The sequence below is a fragment of the Armigeres subalbatus genome, chromosome 3 (assembly GCF_024139115.2).
Source record: "Armigeres subalbatus isolate Guangzhou_Male chromosome 3, GZ_Asu_2, whole genome shotgun sequence".
In the NCBI taxonomy this organism is placed as follows: Eukaryota; Metazoa; Arthropoda; class Insecta; order Diptera; family Culicidae; genus Armigeres; species Armigeres subalbatus.
This window is the reverse complement of record NC_085141.1, coordinates 380,811,949-380,832,753: the sequence shown is the minus strand read 5'-3', so window position 1 is coordinate 380,832,753 and position 20,805 is coordinate 380,811,949. Positions and strand designations below refer to the sequence as shown.

At 43.5% G+C, this 20,805-nt stretch overlaps 1 protein-coding gene across 3 annotated transcripts in view; it reads right to left on the bottom strand.

Annotated features, from left to right (window-relative positions):
• LOC134226640 (phosphatidylinositol phosphatase PTPRQ) overlaps positions 1-15,621 on the bottom strand; it is a 46,713-nt gene extending 31,092 nt beyond the window's left edge. The window contains exons 1-2 of one of the 3 annotated variants that reach the window (XM_062707535.1): positions 15,382-15,621; positions 2,033-2,451 (exon numbers count right to left, since the gene is read on the bottom strand). In XM_062707535.1, coding sequence (XP_062563519.1) covers positions 2,033-2,267 — 235 coding nt within the window. In that variant the 5' untranslated portion in view covers positions 2,268-2,451; positions 15,382-15,621. The remainder of the gene's footprint in view (positions 1-2,032; positions 2,452-15,381) is intronic. The other 2 variants (XM_062707534.1, XM_062707536.1) reach the window with 2 other exon arrangements.
• Between the last annotated feature and the right edge of the window lie 5,184 nt (positions 15,622-20,805).

Below are 20,805 nucleotides of genomic sequence, written 5' to 3'. Positions count from 1 at the left end.
TGACCTGGTGGACCAAATAATCCAAACTCCAGAACTTATGGTAGAGCCTAGAACATCTGGTTTGAGTATATCTGAGCTGCAAATCACACGCATGGGCCCTACGGACTTGTACGAGCATGGCTGGTTGATTTCAGATAGATTTTGAGCGCAGTTGACCTGGTAGACGCATTGATCCAAGCTCCAGAACAGATTGGAGAACCTGAACCATCTGATTTGGGTCTATCTGAGTTGCAAATCATACGCGTAGGCAGTGTTGTGCTAAATCATTATCAAGCGATAATGATTGCAATTTTCATGTGAAAACAGTAGGCGAGTTGTCGCCGGCGACAACTTCTGAAATTTTGTACTCAAACGATAATAAACACAGAATTTTCATTCAAACGTTAATCTTTACTAATACCAGCTAATTGTCCAATTGATCCAAACTCCAGAACAGTTTGGTTTGGGTAACAGAACATCTGGTTTGGGTGTACCTGAGCTGCAAATTATACGCGCGGTCCCTACGGACTTGTACGGGCATGTACAAGTGTACGGGTATTGTATAGGGCAAAAGATCCGATAGTCGTGGGTGTTCCTATAGTTGCGGTAGTGTTATTTTAACAAAATCTACGTATTTAACGCAGCAACCCATATTGTCTATCAATTTGTTGACCTGTCATTACTCGAAATAAAAGAAAACAGATAAGAAAATCCCTCCAAATCGGTAAAGTATCACTAAATTACCATATCTTTTTCTCGGCTTTGCACCAATAGTTGCGGTAGTGTTATTTTAACAAAATCTACGTATTTAACGCAGCAACCCATATTGTTTATCAATTTGTTGACCTGTCATTACTCGAAATAAAAGAAAACAGATAAGAAAATCCCTCCAAATCGGTAAAGTATCACTAAATTACCATATCTTTTTCTCGGCTTTGCACCAATAGTTGCGGTAGTGTTCCAATAGTTGCGAGTCCCATAAGAAAACAATGGGATTCGTAACTATAGGAACACAAATTAAAAAATACCGCAACTAATGGAACCCTGCACCAATAATTGGAGGTATCATTTTAGGTAACAATAATGGTTTCTGCAGCGTTTGGAATACTTTTCGTTTAAAATATAATTGATGAGCTGTTGGATAAGTACTTAAGGTAAGCGACATGAAATATTGATGTGGTGTAAGCGAAGAAACAGTGGTGGAACGTGCTTAGTTCCTCCACTATTGGGTCTTTTACCCTAGTCATTTTGGGATAGCTATTAAGCGCAATTGACTTGGTAGACCAATTGATCCAAACTTTAGAACAGTTTGGAGAGCCTAGAACATCTGGTTTAGGCAGAACTGAGTGGAATATCGTACATATGGTTTTTACGAACTGGCATGGACATGACGGGTTTCCATTGGCACAGGTTTTCGTAGTTTTCTTCGGCTAAATTTGTATATCATTTTTTATCAGTTATAGATAACATTTTGGAGTCGCTAGGGATGTCCAGAAGAAACATATTGTTCACACATAGGATAGTCAATGCTAGAACAGTGTTATAAAATATTTTTGGAACCTGTAAGTGTTGTTTCCACTGGAATACTGCCGTGAATCACATATTTGTCCCATATGAATAGGAAACCCAGCAAAGATGGGACAGATATGCGATTCACGGCAGAATATGTCATGTAAAGTAAATTTTACTATATATTGGAAAAACCATCCTTACTCACGCCCCTTTAGGGAAAAAATGAGCATCCCTAGAAACATAATGAAACTAGAAAAGATGGGTAAGACATCCGTAAAAGAATTGTAAAAATCGGTCAAAAGACGGCTGAGAACCAGCTATTTAAAAACTTAGTTCCCATGATTTTCTGATCACGGTAGTCCGCGTTGGTAATTTTATCACGGCATTCGTAGTGTTAAAGTATACTTGAGTAACTGATCAGTCATAAATATGATTCAACCTAACCTAGTTTAATTCGCGTTTTCAGGAACGTTTCTTTCCGTGGTGTAGAAAAACCGAACGTAGGAATATAGTTTCCGGAAAAAAATATACTATAACTTACTTGTTAATCCTTGTATAACTGCTGTTGTAGCGACTGTTGTCCGATCAACCATACTCGGCTTTAAATACTTTAACGTGGTCGATGCCGGAAATTCCGCTCCATACTGTACTGATGCCACCAAATCGTTTGGCTTCAGCGTGCTGAGTTCACTAATCACCAATACGTCGAGCAGCACCAGCACTGTCAACAATATCAATTGGATATTTGGAAATTTTATTTTCTTCGCACTAACCATCACTCTGATCACGTTGTTTCGATAACACTTTTCGATTGCGATTGTACTAAACACATTTTTCGCTGGATTTGTAGCTGGAACCAGCAGTCAATAAATCTTCACATCACTGGCGTGGGTGATTCAAAACTACTCTCTCCACCTAACACCCATCAAATCTAGCAATTAATTTAATTGGTCATTGGTACTGATAAAGGAACAATATTGTACAGTTTATAAAAGCATTCACATTATTTGTAAATAAAAACTTAATCCATTTGAATTGACGCCGATAGGTGCTGCCTACAATAAACCAATCACCATTCACCGGAGTCCGGAACACGCGCCCCACAGTCAATCAAATTAAATTTATTTTCATAAAGTGCGCCACCAGGTGATGTATATTCACTGTCGCGGTCCGATGTCTTCTACGGCCACGGCTATTTTGGCTGATGCTCCGTGATTGACAGGTATGATATCGGAAAAGCTGGTTGCCTGTTGTTGTTCGACGATAAGGTCGTGATTGCATTAAATAATTCCGATCAATCCCTGTGACCTGATAAGGCTGCCCTATGTGTACCTATCTAGCAGGAAGGTTTTCATCGGTGCGTTTGTCTGCGTATTACTAACCAGCTAGTAGGAATGATATTTTTTTATTGATTGGGGGTTTGATAACGCTGTTAAAAAGAAATCAATGAAAGTATTGTTGGTAATACACACTTACTTGGACTAAGTTCAAAGTCCAAATTCATTTGATCAAAATAAACGACTGAATGAAATAACAGAAGCCGTCTGTGTGGTCTGATCGACGCAATGAAAAATCAGTGAGGAAACAAGATTCAGGATACTGTGATTTTGTTCACAAAAATAGGATAGTCGGTGATCATTTGCCAACCACTTCTGACCTGCTACAATAGTTGCGGCTACGATCAAAGATCCAATGCCTGCAAAGGACCTAACCGTAGAAAGCTTCGTTAGAGGTGTACATCTGTAGGTCACAAAACCCACCCTGCCAGACCGCACCGATGTTTTTGATCTGCGCAGGTGATGGTGAAGACAACAAGCCCTTCATTGGTAGACAGACCTGATCCAGCTCAACATTTGCTGTGTAGCAGTCGGTCATTGAGTCATTCATTCATTCATTTATTTAGCTTGCATCTAAACAGACAACACTAAATGAACAATTTGTCGCCACACTCCACGGTTCAAAGCCGTCCAAATCTCTCCATCCTCGGTTGCACCCCACACTCGCCAAATCATTTTGGTGCGTCGGTGAATTCTTTGTTACGATTCAAGTAATCAACTGAAAGGGTTTTTATAGAATTCATTGTCCATTCTTTGAAGTCCATCCTCTTATCGACACTTTGATTTGATACAGATTTGATCAGTGGTAGCAAAAAAAAAAAATCGGTCGATGCAGATGAAACGGTATACAGGTTTACCTCGATTATATGGACCCTCGATTATATGGACCCTCGATTATATGGACTTCGATTATATGGACTTTTTACCTCGATTATATGGACATTTTTTTTTGCTCAATTTTTGTTTGTGTTTTGGGGTTTTAAAAAGATGTTGAATATTGTAAGTCATATTTTACATTGATTCTATATTTATTATGGTACATTGGGGCAAATAAAGGCCCGTAAGGCATGTTGTGATGTTATACATGGAGATGCACTCTGAGTCATATGTTCGATTGACTTGATTGATTTACCATTTTCGCGTTGGAAAATTTCATTGTATATAAATATACAATTCTTTAATCTGCAACAGCCACGGCCACGTCCTTACAAATAGGTGGTGAAAAATAATGCGTATTTTTGGTGATCTCTGCCATACGAAAACGTGAAGACAGACAGTATACGGAGCAAGTGATAAGATGAGATTGTCATATTTAGCTGTTAGATCTTTGCTTCCAACCTTTTTCTGCTTTTGGTGCATGGAATTAAGTATAGAAGAACGGATGATGCATTAACATCTAGCAAACCGGACCCACTGAGACTGATTTTTTAGGTATATCAACGAAACTGGAAGAGTTTATTTCAATATGTGATACATAAAGTTCCAAACGGTTTTCAAACCTGGCATTATTTCTTCTGGACGAACTTGATAATTATTTGAAAGTAAAAAACTGAAAACTCTTCGAGCAGTCTTTAAGTTTAAATAAATATTGTCGAATATCCTGGTATTCACATTTGTTCAGCACAAGGCTTAAGGATTATACTGACGCTCAACGATAGGGAAAGAAATTGAATATCTTTAGAATGTTCTTGTTAGCAGTTCTTAAATCAATTGCTGCTAAACCGTTCAGCAAAGCGTGATCCTGAAACGCTCACGCGAACTCGTTCATGCTGTGTAATGTGAGCGATGCGTTTTGCGTTTATGTTGTACAAAATACAACAGTGCGCGGCGGTGAAATTTTGAATGCAATCTCAAGTTTTGTCCGGGATTTTTATGAGGGCCCGCCACTGTGCGTCGTTTTGAATTTTAAAACCCGTTGCAAAATACAGCCCTGCTTTAATATACGTACATAGTCCAAAATAACCATAACAATTTATCCTTCAATATTCCACTTAGCAGGTGTAGGTGCATTGTGCAATTGACCTTTCCCGTCAACAATTTTTATCCGCTCAATCGATTCTTCAATTTTTTTGGAACAACTTTCTCAAAGAACCCATACTTTTTGACGCCATGCTTTTTGACGCCATACTTTTTGACGAATAGTGCTGGTTTCCAAGCTTGACCTAACATTCGCCCGATTTTGAATTAAAATAAAACCAATTCCAATTCTTCAAACGTGCGGCACTTTTCCGATTTTTTTTATTCTAAAATATGTATTCTGTGAAAAAGTTGAACTGAAATAAGTCAAAGAATTGACTGAGACAATAAAACGAGATACATTTTTTGGCGGAAAATGTCAATTGGTTCTTGTAAAAATGACACTGATACGTGGATAGAGCCCCTTATTTACATTGATTTAAATTCTTTTTAAGAATATCAATCAAACGCAACTTGTTGCAAGGAGATCTTTTAAAGATAAGTGTCAGAAAAGTGAGACTGTTTCTATGTGATTTTTGCATAAACAAATGCATTTTGGCCATATCTTCTGAGCCCATAGTCCAATCCGGTTAATTTTCATAAGGAGACAATAGGACAAAACTTTACATCGGTTTCAATTTGCTGCGATCAAATCAAAAGAGGACAAGTGTCAGTCCTTCTATATAAAGCCAGTTTTTGAATCTAACATATACCTTTCTCGACCACTCAGTGTTTGCTTTGTTGCTGAAACAGGAAAGCACTGTAGTTAGAATTCGTGAATAAGTATATTAGTGTGCTCACATTGAGCTGGGCGAAGTCTTTATTACTAATGTAATCTTAGAAACAAGCGGCTGGAAAAAAGGTTACGTTCTTATAGAAAATCATAATCTACTGAATTATCATAAAATGAGTCCAAACATGCGGATTAGACTGTAAGGCAATAAATGGATATTTTCTTTCAACTTTTAAGACTTATTTCATCGTGTATCACAAATTTCGAGAAAAAAAAAATTTGCTTCGATTATATGGAAAATTCGATTATATGGACTTTTTTCCATCGAAAAAGTCCATATAATCGAGGTATACCTGTTCTACAATACCGGTGAACGTGACGTATCCTCAAGTTTCCGAAATGTTACACCGTACTCTTCATAAAGTCCCACTGTTTCATTGTGAATGACAAACTCGTTTACGTCTGAATTTGATGTAGAATCACACCCTCATTACAAACTCTCTAGCATCACGTACGCTGTCATAATGGGATTATAAAAATAATGATCATTCCGTTGCTATCACTGCCTTCAAGAACCAACGGATCTGCTTGATCTGATCTGAGAAAACTCTTATAGTCACCCGAGAAAATCTTGAGCAGTCGCTATCAATTCAGACCCTACCCATATACCGACTCGACCAAGATCCTGTAGATAACCCAGTATTTCATCATGTACTTCTCCGTTATTTCCACCATCAGGCCAGGCAGCATCTCTCCTCATTGCATCTGTGATGATCAAGTTCCGGTAGGTATCAATAGAATGATGCAGGTAATCAACACATGTTCGACGCATGATGTGAATTGCCTCCTGAAATGCTTCATGACTATGTTGCAGCCCCGTCAACTGACAGACTTTGGAAGAAAACAGGCAGTATCCATCGCCAGGAATGGGGTCGATCAGCAGAACACAATTGAATCAGCAAAGCAGGATACAATAAACAATGAGCTAATAAAGCGAAACGTTCGTATCGCCTGCCTCCAAGAGGTGAACGTGGAAGCAGTAGTCTTGGTGACTCATGACTACTACTGGTTCATATCTAGGAACGGGGGAAATCATATGCGTGGTTTGACGTTGTTAGCTCGCAGGGGAGCAAATATTGCGATAGTCAATATCAATAACTCGTGCGAGAACATTCAGATGGTTGTTATTCCAATACATAAAAGGGAAAAGAAGAACTTTGCAAATCGTCAACCTGCATGTCCCAAATACTTGTTACGGGAAATTCTTGGGTAATCTAGGGCAGGCTTTCATGTTCATGACACTGAAAAATTCTTATTTGTGTTGGGGACACCAATGGCCAAATCGGAACAGACGATTTGACTGAAGGGGATGAGGTCTATTTTGGAAAATCAGCCATACGCATTGCAACGCTCATGGTGAGAAACTCATTTTTTTTGTGCGAAGATACGAGCTTGCTGTTAGAAGCACTTCTTCTTCTTCATTGGCATAGCATTCCCCACTGGGACATTACCGCCTTGCTGCTTAGTGTTCATTCAGCACTTCACCACGCCGACGATATCCTTATCATCGCCTGTAACAAGGAACAGTTGGATAAGCTACTAGCGGTACTAAACAATTAAAACACTTATAGGAGGTAAACCTGAAATTTAATGCTGCTTAAACGAAAATCATAGTGAGGACACCCACAGGTGTCCTCTATGTATATATAAGAAGCTCCAGCTTCTATGTCTGTGGATGGACATAGTATCGAAGGAACTGGACTACTTGGTACTGGCGATACCAGATCGTTTATGCCGTCGTAAAACATCGGATATACCTTATCGGATACCATACCTTGTCAGATAAGACATCAACGCAAACTGAATCAAAAGCCTCCTTAATATCAAAAAAAAACTGCACCCATTTGCTCTGTTTCTTCTCCAACAACTTCCGAAGACAGGACAGCATCGCGATAAGGCGATACGAATTATAATCCGACGCGGGTTTTCCGGGCTTCTGGATGGCTATCATCCTCACTTGCCTCCAATCATCCGGAACAATGTTGCACTCCAGTAACTGGTTGAACAGGCTCAATAAGCGCCTCTTCGCGACGTCTGGGAGGTTTTCAAGCAAATAGAACCTGATTCTATCCATCCCTGGAGCGGAATTGTTACATGAAAGGAGAGCAAGCGAGTATTCAATCATCGAAAAGGGGCGATCCATGTCATCCCTGTCAGCAAAAGCATCACGTAGCTCTTGTTTCACTGGCACCGAATCCGGACAAACTTTCTTCGCGAAGTCGAGTATCCACCGCGACGAGCTTTCACGATCTTCATTTACGGACGACGCGTTGTGCATTCTTCTCCCGACGGTCCACACAGTTTTCATTGAAGTCTCGCGCGATAAACCTTCAACAAAAGTGCGCCAATATCCGCGCTTCTTCACTTTGACCAGTTTCTTGAACTGGATCTCGAGCGCAATGTACCGTTTGTGAAGTACGATCGAACCGTGTTTCCGAAATTCTTTGAACGCGGCGGATTTCTTGCGATAAAGTTGTGTACACTCGACATCCCACCACGGACTGGGTGGTTTCCTACGAACCGAAGCTCCTGGCACTGGCCGGCTTTGTGCCTGAAGAGCACTGTCAAGGATCAACTGGGATAGAAATTCGTACTCTCCTCGCGGTGGAAGTGCTTCTATCGACATTACGCCATCAATGATGGCCTCCGCATATGTGCCCTAATCGATGTGCTTCGTGAGGTCATATGAGAGGTCGATAGGAACATATTGATTACGTCCATTGGAAATCGAGACTTCGATCGGCAAATGATCACTACCTTGGGGATCTTGGACCAGCTTCCAAGTACAGTCCAACGATCCCGAGCAGCACAAGTCAGACAAAAATGGTTGCAGCAACTTAATTGTGACTGAATCCGGTCACATATAAGTAGCAGTAACTTATGTGGAACATGTGTGCTGCTAGGGATAATAAGCTCGAACAAATGGAAAGATCTAGACGGCTATCTCTTGCTGGAGGAACCACTCGTGTAACTTCTCCTGTATTCAAAATTGACATATTAAAGTCGTCGCAGAGGTCGTATATCATTGTTGAACGGCTGTCGTCGTACAGTTCCCCCCAGCCTGTTCCGTGTGAGTTAAAATCTCCCAAGAGCAACCGTGGCTCGGGCATAACCGAGCAGATGTGCGAGAGATCTCTACGAGATTTCGCGGTGTTTAGAGGAAGATATATCGAGGCCCTCCTTAGCCGTGCGGTAAGACGCGCGGCTACAAAGCAAGACCATGCTGAGGGTGGCTGGGTTCGATTCCCGGTGCCAGTCTAAACAATTTTCGGATTGGAAATCGTCTCGACTTCCCTGGGCATAAAAGTATCATCGTGTTAGCCTCATGATATACGAATGCAAAAATGGTAACTTGGCTTAGAAACCTCGTAGTTAATAACTGTGGAAGTGCTTAATGAACACTAAGCTGCGAGGCGGCTCAGTCCCAGTGTGGGGATGTAATGCCAATAAGAAGAAGCTATCGAGGCGATACTGAGGTCTTTTCCTCGAATAGTCAGCTGACATGCACAAAAGTTGAACGTGTGTGAGTATTTCCACCCACTTTGAATTTGACCATGTTGGATTGGGGCTCACTTTGCGGCTGTTTTCTAGGCTTTTTCGAGGGTCACTGGCTCTGTTTTATTCGCTTCCTCGTTGAGCCATTGAAAACAAAGGGAACCCCATTTCCAACCTCGGAGTCAGAGCTACCTTGATCGTCCAAAGGAAGAGACGAGTAGATGGTGTCAGAAACGGCTGGAGAAGCGGCCTTCCTCAACATTTCGGCGTAACTTCGCCGAGAACGCTCCTAAAGAGACCGTTTCTAGTGGATTCGCTGCTGTATGTAAGTTGGGTCAGCTTCAAGAGCATGGGGAGGGCTTTCGTTACAGTAGACACATTTCGGTGCCGTCTTGCACGCCCCCTCCACATGCTTCTCTCCGCATGATGCACAACAAGGTTTATTGCAGCAGTAATGAGCGGTGTGGCCACAATTAACACAGTTGATCACCTTCGGTACATACAGCCGAAGAGGTAGACGAAGTTTGCCAATCACTACGTAGTCAGGCAGTGTGGACCCGGAAAAGGTGACGCAGAAAGAGTCAGACGGGGAATAAATCAGCTTATCTCTCTCCTGCGACACCGAATACATTTGTTTGCAATCCAGTTTCGCAACAGGAGGCAAAGAAACGTTCTTGAAACGACTGAAACCTTGTTTCAAATCGTCGCATGCCATACTTCCCTCCGTCACCACCCCCGCGATCTCACACACTGCTAACGGTAAATAAACCTTATATTCGAGAGTGAAGAGCTCGCAGGTAGCAATCTCGTTGGCCTGTTTGCGATCACTGACCGTGACGCGAAGTTTACTGGACCCAACCATGTCAATGGTCGTGACAGACGAAAATCGTTTTTCCAGATCTTTGCTGATCTGACTGATATTGAAACGTTTGCCTTTGGGTCGAGAGAAAACAACATACGGCCCACTAGAGTCGTGAGGGTAGACCTTGGGACGGGGGCTCGTAGAGAAAATTTTAGCATTATTGGTTTGGAACACCCGAATGCAACGAAACATCTGACATGGAATACGAAGTACCCCCGCCAACTTCGCCTTCGCGCATTGCGGACACGAAATGCGCCGCTGCAGCGAAGCACAATCTCTTTTAAAACTAAACAATTATCACAAGGACAGAAAAAAACACACACAAACACAAATTAATTACAGGGGAAGACGGGTTAAAGAAAAAAGTAAAAAAACTATTCCAATAAGATGGAGAAGAGAGGGGAACAATGAGAGGGAGCTCAAGTAAATACTTGCGTTCACACTGCTGTGTCGCCGGCTAACGGTTCTGGCAGCACACACTGGCTGGATGGACACTCGCCGGTGGTGCGGTCGAAGCGAACCACGCTGTTGTTGGTGTTCTCGCCGCAGACAACACTGCAACTGGGTAGATGGATGGTGGCATGACGGCAGCGTCTGTGTTGATGGAGACGCACGATGGATGATGACTGTCGGCGTGGGGCGATGATGCCTGCGCCTGCGATGGACGCCGAAGAAACTGCAGAACTTTGCGTTGTCTTGCAAAAGCAACGAAATGGCTACTTAACTGCTTCAGCTAAGCACCACTTCCACTTAAGCACTATGCTTCAAAACACTTTCGGAAAAAAACCTCTACCTGTACTTCAGAAAAAAAAAAAAAAAGAGAAGCAGACCGTATGCGGACTTACAACCGTCTCGCTGGGATGCTCGACGTGGAATGAAAACCATTAATTATAAGCACTATAAGTGATAATACGACTCGATATAAGCGGCAAAGACCTAGGCGACGAATACAGGATCACGATTGGAAGCTTGGAACATGGAACTGCAAGTCGCTAGGTTTCGCAGGTTGCGACAGGATGATCTATTGCTGGACAGGACAGAAAGTGTGGAAAAGCGGGCATCGAGCGGCTACCTTCTACCAAAGCTGTGGCACCACCAACGAGCTGGGTAAGATGCGCCATCGTGTGATTGGGTGGCAGCCAATCAACACAAGGATGTGCAAGCTGATGATTAAAGGCCGTTTCTTCAACTATAGCATCATCAACGTGCACTGCCCACACGAAGGAAGACCCGACGACGAGAAAGAAGCGTTCTACGCACAGCTGGAGCGAACATACGATGGATGCCCACTGCGGGACGTCAAAATCGTCATCGGTGACATGAACGCACAGTAGGAAGGGAGGAAATGTATAGATCGGTCATCGAACCGGATAGTCTGCACACCGTATCGAATGATAACGGCCAACGATGCATAAACGAGAAGAATGCAGCATGGGCGAGATTGCTGCACCGCACGAGGGCGAACGAGGAACGATATAAACGGACGCGGAACAGACAAAACTCGATTTTCCGGAGGAAAAAGCGCCAGCAGGAAGATCAAGCCCGTGAAGAGATGGAGAAACTGAATCGCGCTAATAACACACGAAAGTTCTATGAGAAGTTGTACCGTTCACGTAAGGGCCACGTGCCACAGCCTGATATGTATAAGAACATAAACGGGAACCTTCTTGAGGTGATCCAAAGGTGGCGGCATCACTACGAAGAACACCTGGGAGGGAGAACGCGCGCAGGACATAATTTTACCGGCTCCTGATCTCCAGGTTCGCCGGCTGAAGAACAACAAAGCCCCTGGGATTGACCAACTACCAGGAGAGCTATTTAAACACGGTGGTGAGGCACAGGATAGAGCGGTGCACTGGGTCATTACCAAGATTTGGGAGGAGGAAGTTTTGCCGCAGAAGTGGATGGAAGGTGTTGTGTGTCCCATCTACAAAAAGGGTGATAAGCTGGATTGTAGCAACTACCGCGCAATCACATTGCTGAAAGACGCCTACAAGGTACTCTCCCAAATTTTATGCCGTCGACTAGCACCAATTGCAAGGGAGTTCGTGGGGCAGTACCAGGTGGATTTTTTGGGCGAACGCTCCACCACGGACCAGGTGTTCGCCATTCGCCAAGTACTGCAGAAATGCCGCGAATACAACGTGCCCACACATCATCTATTCATCGACTTCAAAGCCGCATATGATACAATCGATCGGGACCAAAATATCGGAGGTCAAGTCCAAATCCAAAACCTTGGGAAGATTTCGCTTTTGAGAGCATGCAGATGAATCTGAAATGTTTGGATCCTATACCACATTGTTTGATAAATCTAAATACTCGACCTTGTTTAGCCACCCTCGTTAAGCCAGTGATCAATTTTCAGGAATACGAGATGCTCAAGGTTCTCCAAAACGTTCTCGAATTCAGTTTACAGTATCTACCAGATCAACCAAGACTTTTGCAATGTTCTCATTGTCGACGTGTACCCAATTCGGGCCAATAGGCACATGTCAATAATGCAAACCAAATTTTCTTGAACACGAGATGTTCAGGGTACTCCAAAACGCTCTCAAGAAACCAATGTATCTACTGGATCAACAATGACTTTTGCAATGTATTCTTCGTCAGTATGTACGCAACCAAGTTCAAAAATGATGCTAATTTCCATGAAAATAAGATGTCCACGGTCCTCCAAAATGGTCTTGAATTAAGATTACGATATCTACCAGATGCACAATAGCTAGGGAGGTGTTTGTTTCGGGAAATGTCTATTCAAATGTGGCTGCGGACTTCTTTTTTGTTGGAGCATAGAAGCACTGCGTTTACGGACTTGGATGATTACATCAAAGAATACGACAACCAGGATAGGCCTGCAATGGCTAGGACAAGTGATTATTGAATTCATATAAGCTCAACGGACCTACTAGGGCATCATATCTAACATCATTCATAAGTTGGATCATTGTATAGGTCAAATGATTTGAGCTCCAGGCCGTTTCGAAGAACCAAAAAAGGTCTGCAATACAATCGACCCTCGAGATGTAATACAGCCGATATCGAGATGTGGAACAGAAGTCCTTTTAAATTGTTCGAAAGGAGCATCAGAGTAAACGGGAAAATATTTTAGTATGGCATCATTTGTTTCCATGAGTCGACATCGACTCATAGACGGTCTACTGTAGCTTATGAAAGAAATCAATGAAATCCCACTAGCTCGATGGAACTGCTGGGATGCACGAATACATCGTTCAGGACTTGGATGATCGGGTAGATCGCATGTTCTGATCTCCAGAACGTTTTGGAGGACAGGAGGACAGGCCTGTACTAGCTTGTAAAGGTGGCCTGTACTAGTTTGGACCAGCTGGGATATTCAGCGATGCACGAATACATCGTTCAGTACTTGGATGATTGGGTAGATCACATATTCTGAACTCCAGAACGTTTTGGAGATCCGAAAAAGTCTGTTGCATCTTATAAATGTAATGAGTGACATCCTATCGGCTCAATGAACCGGCTGGGATGCTCATCAATGCACAGATACGATCAGGACTTGATTGATCGGATAGATCGCATGTTCTGAACTCCAGGACGTTTTGGAGACCCTAAAATAGTTTTCGTTCAATCAAAACTTGATCAATTTATGTCTTATAATCACATAGATATTGTTGGACAGATATTTCAGCTTAGGACATTTTATTTCTTGACACATTTCCTGATATATTCGAGGATATGTACTCCAGAGCAGTTTGGACGGCCTAGGACATCCGACAAAAAAATATGTCAACGCTTTTTCAGTTATATCTATATTAGTTTTGGTAGGATTTAGTAAAAAAAACAAATTTGTAAGTAAAATCTTCGTAAAAAAGTCATCCTGAAAGGGTCGAAAAATGTAGATTTTTCGACTTGTAACGTGTATTCATGAACGATATGGAGTTCGACAGTGCATGCAATCTCTGAATTTTGGGAGTGATTCCATTTTTATGACATCTGTTCGAACTAACCCTCTATCAAATTTTTCAAATCTACACCTGGGATTTTTTTCGCCAAATTTTTGTACATGGATGACTAATGAGGGATAAAATATCCCCATATTGACTCATCACGGAATCCAAATGTCAAAGTACTCGCGATTTCAGGGGCACACTACTCGATACGGAAGTAACGCGACGCAGCATAGCTGAAATTATAAAAATGACAGTAGTACCACAGACAGATTGTCTGTGGTTGTACGTTGCTTCCGTATCGAGTGATGTCGCCCTGAAAACGCGAGTACTTTGGAATTTTGATTCCGTGAGGAGTGTCCTTAAAATGTTAAAATTAATATTAAATATCATAAATTTGTGAAGCAATGTTGAATCTATACTAACAATATGCTAGAACAAAACTACTTTGATTCTAGGTAAAATAGGGGAACCAAGTCTCCCAAGGGATCAATTTAGTCTTCTCGTCTTCCCCTTCTACCAACATCAGGGACTTTGTTTTCTGGGGAACGGTATATTTTGACGAATGCATTCTGACGATTGGGTTTCTGGGGAATGGTGTTCTGGCGATTATCGCACAATCCTATAGTTTAATGTTTAATTGTTCTTCTTCTTATTATTATTATTGGCATTACACCCCCCACTGAGACAGAGCCGCCTCGCAGCTTAGTGTTCATTAAGCACTTTCACAGTTATTAACTGTGAGGTTTCTAAGCCAAGTTACAATTTTTGAATTCGTATATATCATGAGGCTAACACGATGATACTTTTATGCCCAGGGAAGTCGATACAATTTCCAAACCGAAAATTAACTAGACCGGCGCCGGGAATCGAACCCAGCCACCCTCATCATGGCATTGCTTTGTAGCCGCGCGTCTTACCGCAATATGAACAATAAAATAGAGAGTTTTAAAACTGGAGATTCACAATATATGTGGTTGGGCGTTTGAGGTTTACGTCTATAATGTCTATAATGGGTTCCATTAGAATACAAGCTGTGCACGCACATAAATTAATCGTTTTCCATTTCACATAGTATTCGTAACATCGCTTCAGAGACTCATGAATCACTTGTTTTTTTTTAAACCGCTGAATCAGTCGTAGATTCACAGAACTTGAAGTGTTGTAAGCAATATCTCGTCGAACGATTTCAAAACCCCCGGCCCCAACCGAGCTCTCCGATCGGTTGTACTTTCCAATTACACTAATCCATCATCGATGTTCCGTTATCGTTCCGCCGTCATTATTTTCGTGTAACAACAGCAGCAACCACACTCGTCAGCTCAAGCTACACAACTCTGCGATGGCAAAAAATAGACACGACACTTCACTGATAACGAACACCCACCCCCATTCAACCCATCATCGTCTACGAACGAACAGAAGCTTCAAACTTCATTGACCTCTCCTGAGCCCCTTTAGTTGTTCTAGCGACTGGATCAATGAAGGTACTCAGCTGCCCATTCTTCGCTAAACTTCAACCTTATTCAACTTCAGATGTCCACTGATTTCGCTGACTACGCCGAACAACATCCGTTGCGTACTCATACTCGGAAACCGTACTCTCGCGCAATCTTATCGCTTGGTGGTAATTCCAGTAGGTACTGTAGAATCCGTACACGGTGCGCTACTGGAGTGAATTAGCCTGTTTCCTTTTATCGGAAAAGGCAATTGCTAGCGCGAACTTAGAATTCGTTATGGCCCGAAAGTGGTCCTACTCGATTCGCGGTTTGTTCAATACTGAAGCGAAGAATGGCAGCCTTTCGGTTCGATTCCGTTTATCATATCGTCCGTCACGCCGTCGTAGTATGGATCTACACAAAGGGAAGAACGAAGACAGAGATTGATATGGACGCGTTCGCGCCGACACATTTGGATTGACGCGATGATAACATTGGGCTGGCTGTTGGCTATGTGACTCCGAATGCACTTTGATGATGTTTATTTGCGTCCATGAATGGATAGAAATTCGTTGGGTTCGCATCCGGTCACTGCCTTTTATAGGTTACGGATATTTCGAAGATTAGATTATAGAGCGTTCATGATTCAGTCACTTGGCAATTCTAACGCTAGATCAACGTGTTCACCGTTCATTCATGTTTATTGTTCATATTTTTTATGAAGATACCAAAGATACCAATGTTGATGGTTTTACTAAAAAAAAGTGTAATTGAGTAGAGTTACTTCTATACAGAATCTATTTCTGTACTTCGTCGTAGCCAGTAAGCAAAATTTTTAAATCTTCCATTCTTTCATACATTTGACAAAAAGCGAAACAGACGACAATTTAGTGAATGACTCTAATATGATACTACGTTGATTGATGATTGACATTATCTACCAAATTTGGTACAATTTATACCATTTGTAAAGTCTGCAGTTTCCGCCATATTGAGCCTCACGATGTCTATTTTCCATTTTATCTGCATTTTCAGTACAACCCCTCCATTGAGTATTTTGCCTGCGATACTCTTTGAAGTACAAATACTTCGTCGATTCTCAGGATTATATATAGGCGGAATTCGCAAATTACTAATTGATTTTGAATTGTAGCAAAAATTAGGCGTAAAAATAATCTAATTTAAAAGTTTATGTTCAATATGTCACGTCTCAAGTGTTCGTTTTTTGGTCGGTGATACATTTTTTTAAATTTCTTTATTTGGTATGCTCAAGTCTATGTAACACTTTACGGAGCCACGGTTCTTTCAGATATGTACAATAGATATCATGTTGTTAAATATTAAGTTAGTTACTTACCTGATACTTGATGGGCTACTGCTCTTCGATGAACCTACTCCGAATATAGTTTCCTTCTCCACTGGACTCGATCCTGGGCCAATCGCTTCCAGTCGCCCTGAACATTGAGCTGCAAAAACTGCAAAAAAGCCAAAAGCCATCGGCCTTCCACGAAGCCTGCGGCATCTTCCGGGTTCTCTACTAAATATTATCTTCGCTTGACGTTCTTCCCGCATACGAACAACGTGGCCAGCCCACCGTAGTCTGCCGTGTTGAATAAGCTTAATAATATCCAGCCCTTTATACACCTGGTACAATTCGTGATTCATGCGGCGCCGCCAGATACCGTTCTCCTGTTTACCGCCGAGTATTGTCCGCAGCACCTTACGATCAAACACTTCGAAAGCTCTTCGATCAGCCTCCTTTAACGTCCATGTCTCATGGCCGTATAAAGCCACCGGAAGAATCAGAGTAGTATACAGCGCGAGTTTTGTTTTCGTTTGCAGACTACGGGACTTAAGTTGGTTACGAAGTCCGTAATAAGCCCTATTTGCAGCTACAATACGTTTTTTCACCTCGCCGGTAACATCATTATCGCACGTCACTAATGTTCCAAGATACACAAATTCTTCCACTCCACTTCAAATTTTTCACCATCCAGCACCATTTCGCTACCACCACCACTATTGAACCCACGTTGATTGCCAGCGACCATGTACTTCGTTTTGCTGGTATTGATCGTGAGTCCAATCCTCGCTGTCTCCCTCTTAAAAGGCACAAAAGCCTCTTCCACGACACGACAATCAATTTCGATAATATCGATATCGTCCGCAAAACCCAGGAGCATATGCGATTTTGTGATAATGGTACCACTTCTTTGCACACCAGCGCTATATTGAACAGTAGATTCGAGAGTGCATCACCCTGTTTTAATCCATCTAAGGTAACAAATGACGTCGATATTTCATCCGCAACCCTTACATTTGATTACGATCCGTCCAACGTTATACGAATCAGTCGTATCAGTTTCGCCGGAAAACCATGTTCAAGCATAATTTGCCATAATTCATTCCGTTTCACTGAATCGTACGCCGCCTTGAAATCAATAAACAGATGATGTGTCTGCAAGTTGTACTCCCGGAATTTATCAAGGAATTGTCTCAGGGTAAACATTTGATCCGTTGTTGATCGGCCCTCACGAAAACCTGCTTGATATTCGCCGACGAAGGACTCTTCAAGCGGTCTCAATCTGTTGAACAGAATACGGGACATAATTTTGTACGCCGAATTAAGGAGGATTATTCCTCGGTAATTGGCGCACTCCAGTCTGTGCCCTTTCTTAAAGAGAAGGCAAATGAGGCCGTCCAACCAGCTAGCAGGCATTTCCTCGTCTTCCCATATTTTCGACATAATATGGTGCAGAGCTTCTTAAAGTTGCTCATTGCCATGTTTGAGAAGTTCAGCCGGGAGCTGGTCCTTCCCCGCAGCCTTATTGTTTTTTAGCTCTTCAACAGCTTTTTTAACCTCATCTAGTGTAGGCGGCTCCACAGCTTGTCCATCGTCGCTAATATTTATTCTGCTCACCGATGCACCGTCACTTCCACTATTCAACAAAGTCTCGAAGTGTTGCTTCCACCTTCGGTTTTATTTGTCAGCAAATTCCCTTGTTGGCCGTTGCACATGACAGGAGATGGCGCTGGCGCTGTCGCACGCCATTAACAGACTCATAGAACCTCCGCATATCGTTCTGCTTCTTCGTACTCTTTTTTCTTCCTGCGGTGGGTTCGTTATACTTGAATGCAGTGTTGGCAGTGCGAATATTGAATCCGACCACTACCTCGTCGCAGTATGTCTGCGCTCAAAACTCTCGACGGTGATCAACACGCGTCGGAGTCGTCCGCCGCGGCTTAACATTGGGCGGCTACAAGACGGTAGACTAGCCCAAGAATACGCGCAGCAGCTGGAAGTGGCACTTCCAACGGAAGAGCAGCTAGGCGCAGCGTCTCTTGAAGATGGCTGGAGAGATATTCGATCCGCCATTGGTAGCACCGCAACCGCTGCACTTGGCACGGTACCCCCGGATCAGAGAAACGACTGGTATGACGGCGAATGTGAGCAGTTAGTGGAAGAGAAGAATGCAGCCTGGGCGAGACTGCTGCAGCACCGCACGATGGCAAACGAGGCACGATATAAACAGGCGCGGAACAGACAAAACTAGATTTTCCAGAAGGAAAAGTGCCAGCAGGAAGATCGAGACCGTGAAGAAACGGAGCAACTGTACCGCGCTAATAACACACGAAAGTTCTATGAGAAGTTAAACCGTTCACGTAAGGGCCACGTGCCACAGCCTGATATGTGTAAGGACATAAACGGGAACCTTCTTACGAACGAGCGTGAGGTGATCCAAAGGTGGCGGCAGCACTACGAAGAACACCTGAATGGCGATGTGGCAGACGAAGATGGCGGTATGGTGATGGACCTGGGAGAACGCGCGCAGGACATAATTCTACCGGCTCCGGATCTCCAGGAAATCCAGGAGGAGATTGGCCGGCTGAAGAACAACAAAGCCCCTGGGGTTGACCAACTACCAGGAGAGCTATTTAAACACGGTGGTGAGGCACTGGCTAGAGCGCTGCACTGGGTCATTACCAAGATTTGGGAGGAGGAAGTTTTGCCGCAGGAGTGGATGGAAGGTGTCGTGTCCCATCTACAAAAAGGGCGATAAGCTGGATTGTAGCAACTACCGCGCAATCACATTGCTGAACGCCGCCTACAAGGTACTCTCCCAAATTTTATGCCGTCGACTAGCACCAACTGCAAGGGAGTTCGTGGGCAGTACCAGGCGGGTTTTATGGGCGAACGCTCCACCACGGACCAGGTGTTCGCCATTCGTCAAGTACTGCAGAAATGCCGCGAATACAACGTGCCCACACATCATCTATTCATCGACTTCAAAGCCGCATATGATACAATCGATCGGGACCAGCTATGGCAGCTAATGCACGAACACGGTTTTCCGGATAAACTGACACGGTTGATCAAAGCGACGATGGATCGGGTGATGTGCGTAGTTCGAGTTTCAGGGCATTCTCGAGTCCCTTCGAAACCCGCAGAGGGTTACGGCAAGGTGATGGTCTTTCGTGTTTGCTATTCAACATCGCTTTGGAAGGTAATACGAAGAGCAGGGATTAACACGAGTGGTACAATTTTCAATAAGTCCGTCCAGCTATTTGGTTTCGCCGACGACATAGATATTATGGCACGTAACTTTGAGAAGATGGAGGAAGCCTACATCAGACTGAAGAGGGAAGCTAAGCGGATCGGACTAGTCATCAACACGTCGAAGACGAAGTACATGATAGGAAGAGGTTCAAGAGAAGACAATGTGAGCCACCCACCGCGAGTTTGCATCGGTGGTGACGAAATCGAGGTGGTTGAAGAATTTGTGTACTTGGGCTCACTGGTGACTGCCGAAAATGACACCAGCAGAGAAATTCGGAGACGCATAGTGGCTGGAAATCGTACGTACTTTGGACTCCGCAAGACGCTCCGATCGAATAGAGTTCGCCGCCGTACCAAACTGACAATCTACAAAACGCTAATTAGACCGGTAGTCCTCTACGGACACGAGACCTCGTGGAGGACCAACGCGCACTTGGAGTTTTCGAAAGGAAGGTGCTGCGTACCATCTATGGTGGGGTGCAGATGGCGGACGGTACGTGGAGGAGGCGAATGAACCACGAATTGCATCAGCTGTTGGGAGAACCATCCATCGTTCACACCGCGAAAATCGGACGACTGCGATGGGCCGGGCACGTAGCCAGAATGTCGGTCAGTAACCCGGTGAAAATGGTTCTCGACAACGATCCGACGGGCACAAGAAGGCGAGGTGCGCAGCGGGCAAGGTGGATCGATCAGGTGGAAGATGACTTGCGGACCCTCCGTAGACTGCGTGGTTGGCGACGTGTAGCCATGGACCGAGCCGAATGGAGAAGACTCTTATATACCGCACAGGCCACTTCGGCCTTAGTCTGATTAAATAATAATAATAGTGTTGGTCGTGGGGTCCACGGCTCGGAATTCACGTTCTCCGGATCTGGGCCATCGGACTTCTTGAATAGCGGCCACGTTCACTCCAACCTTCTGCAGTTCGCGAGCCAGAAGGCTCAC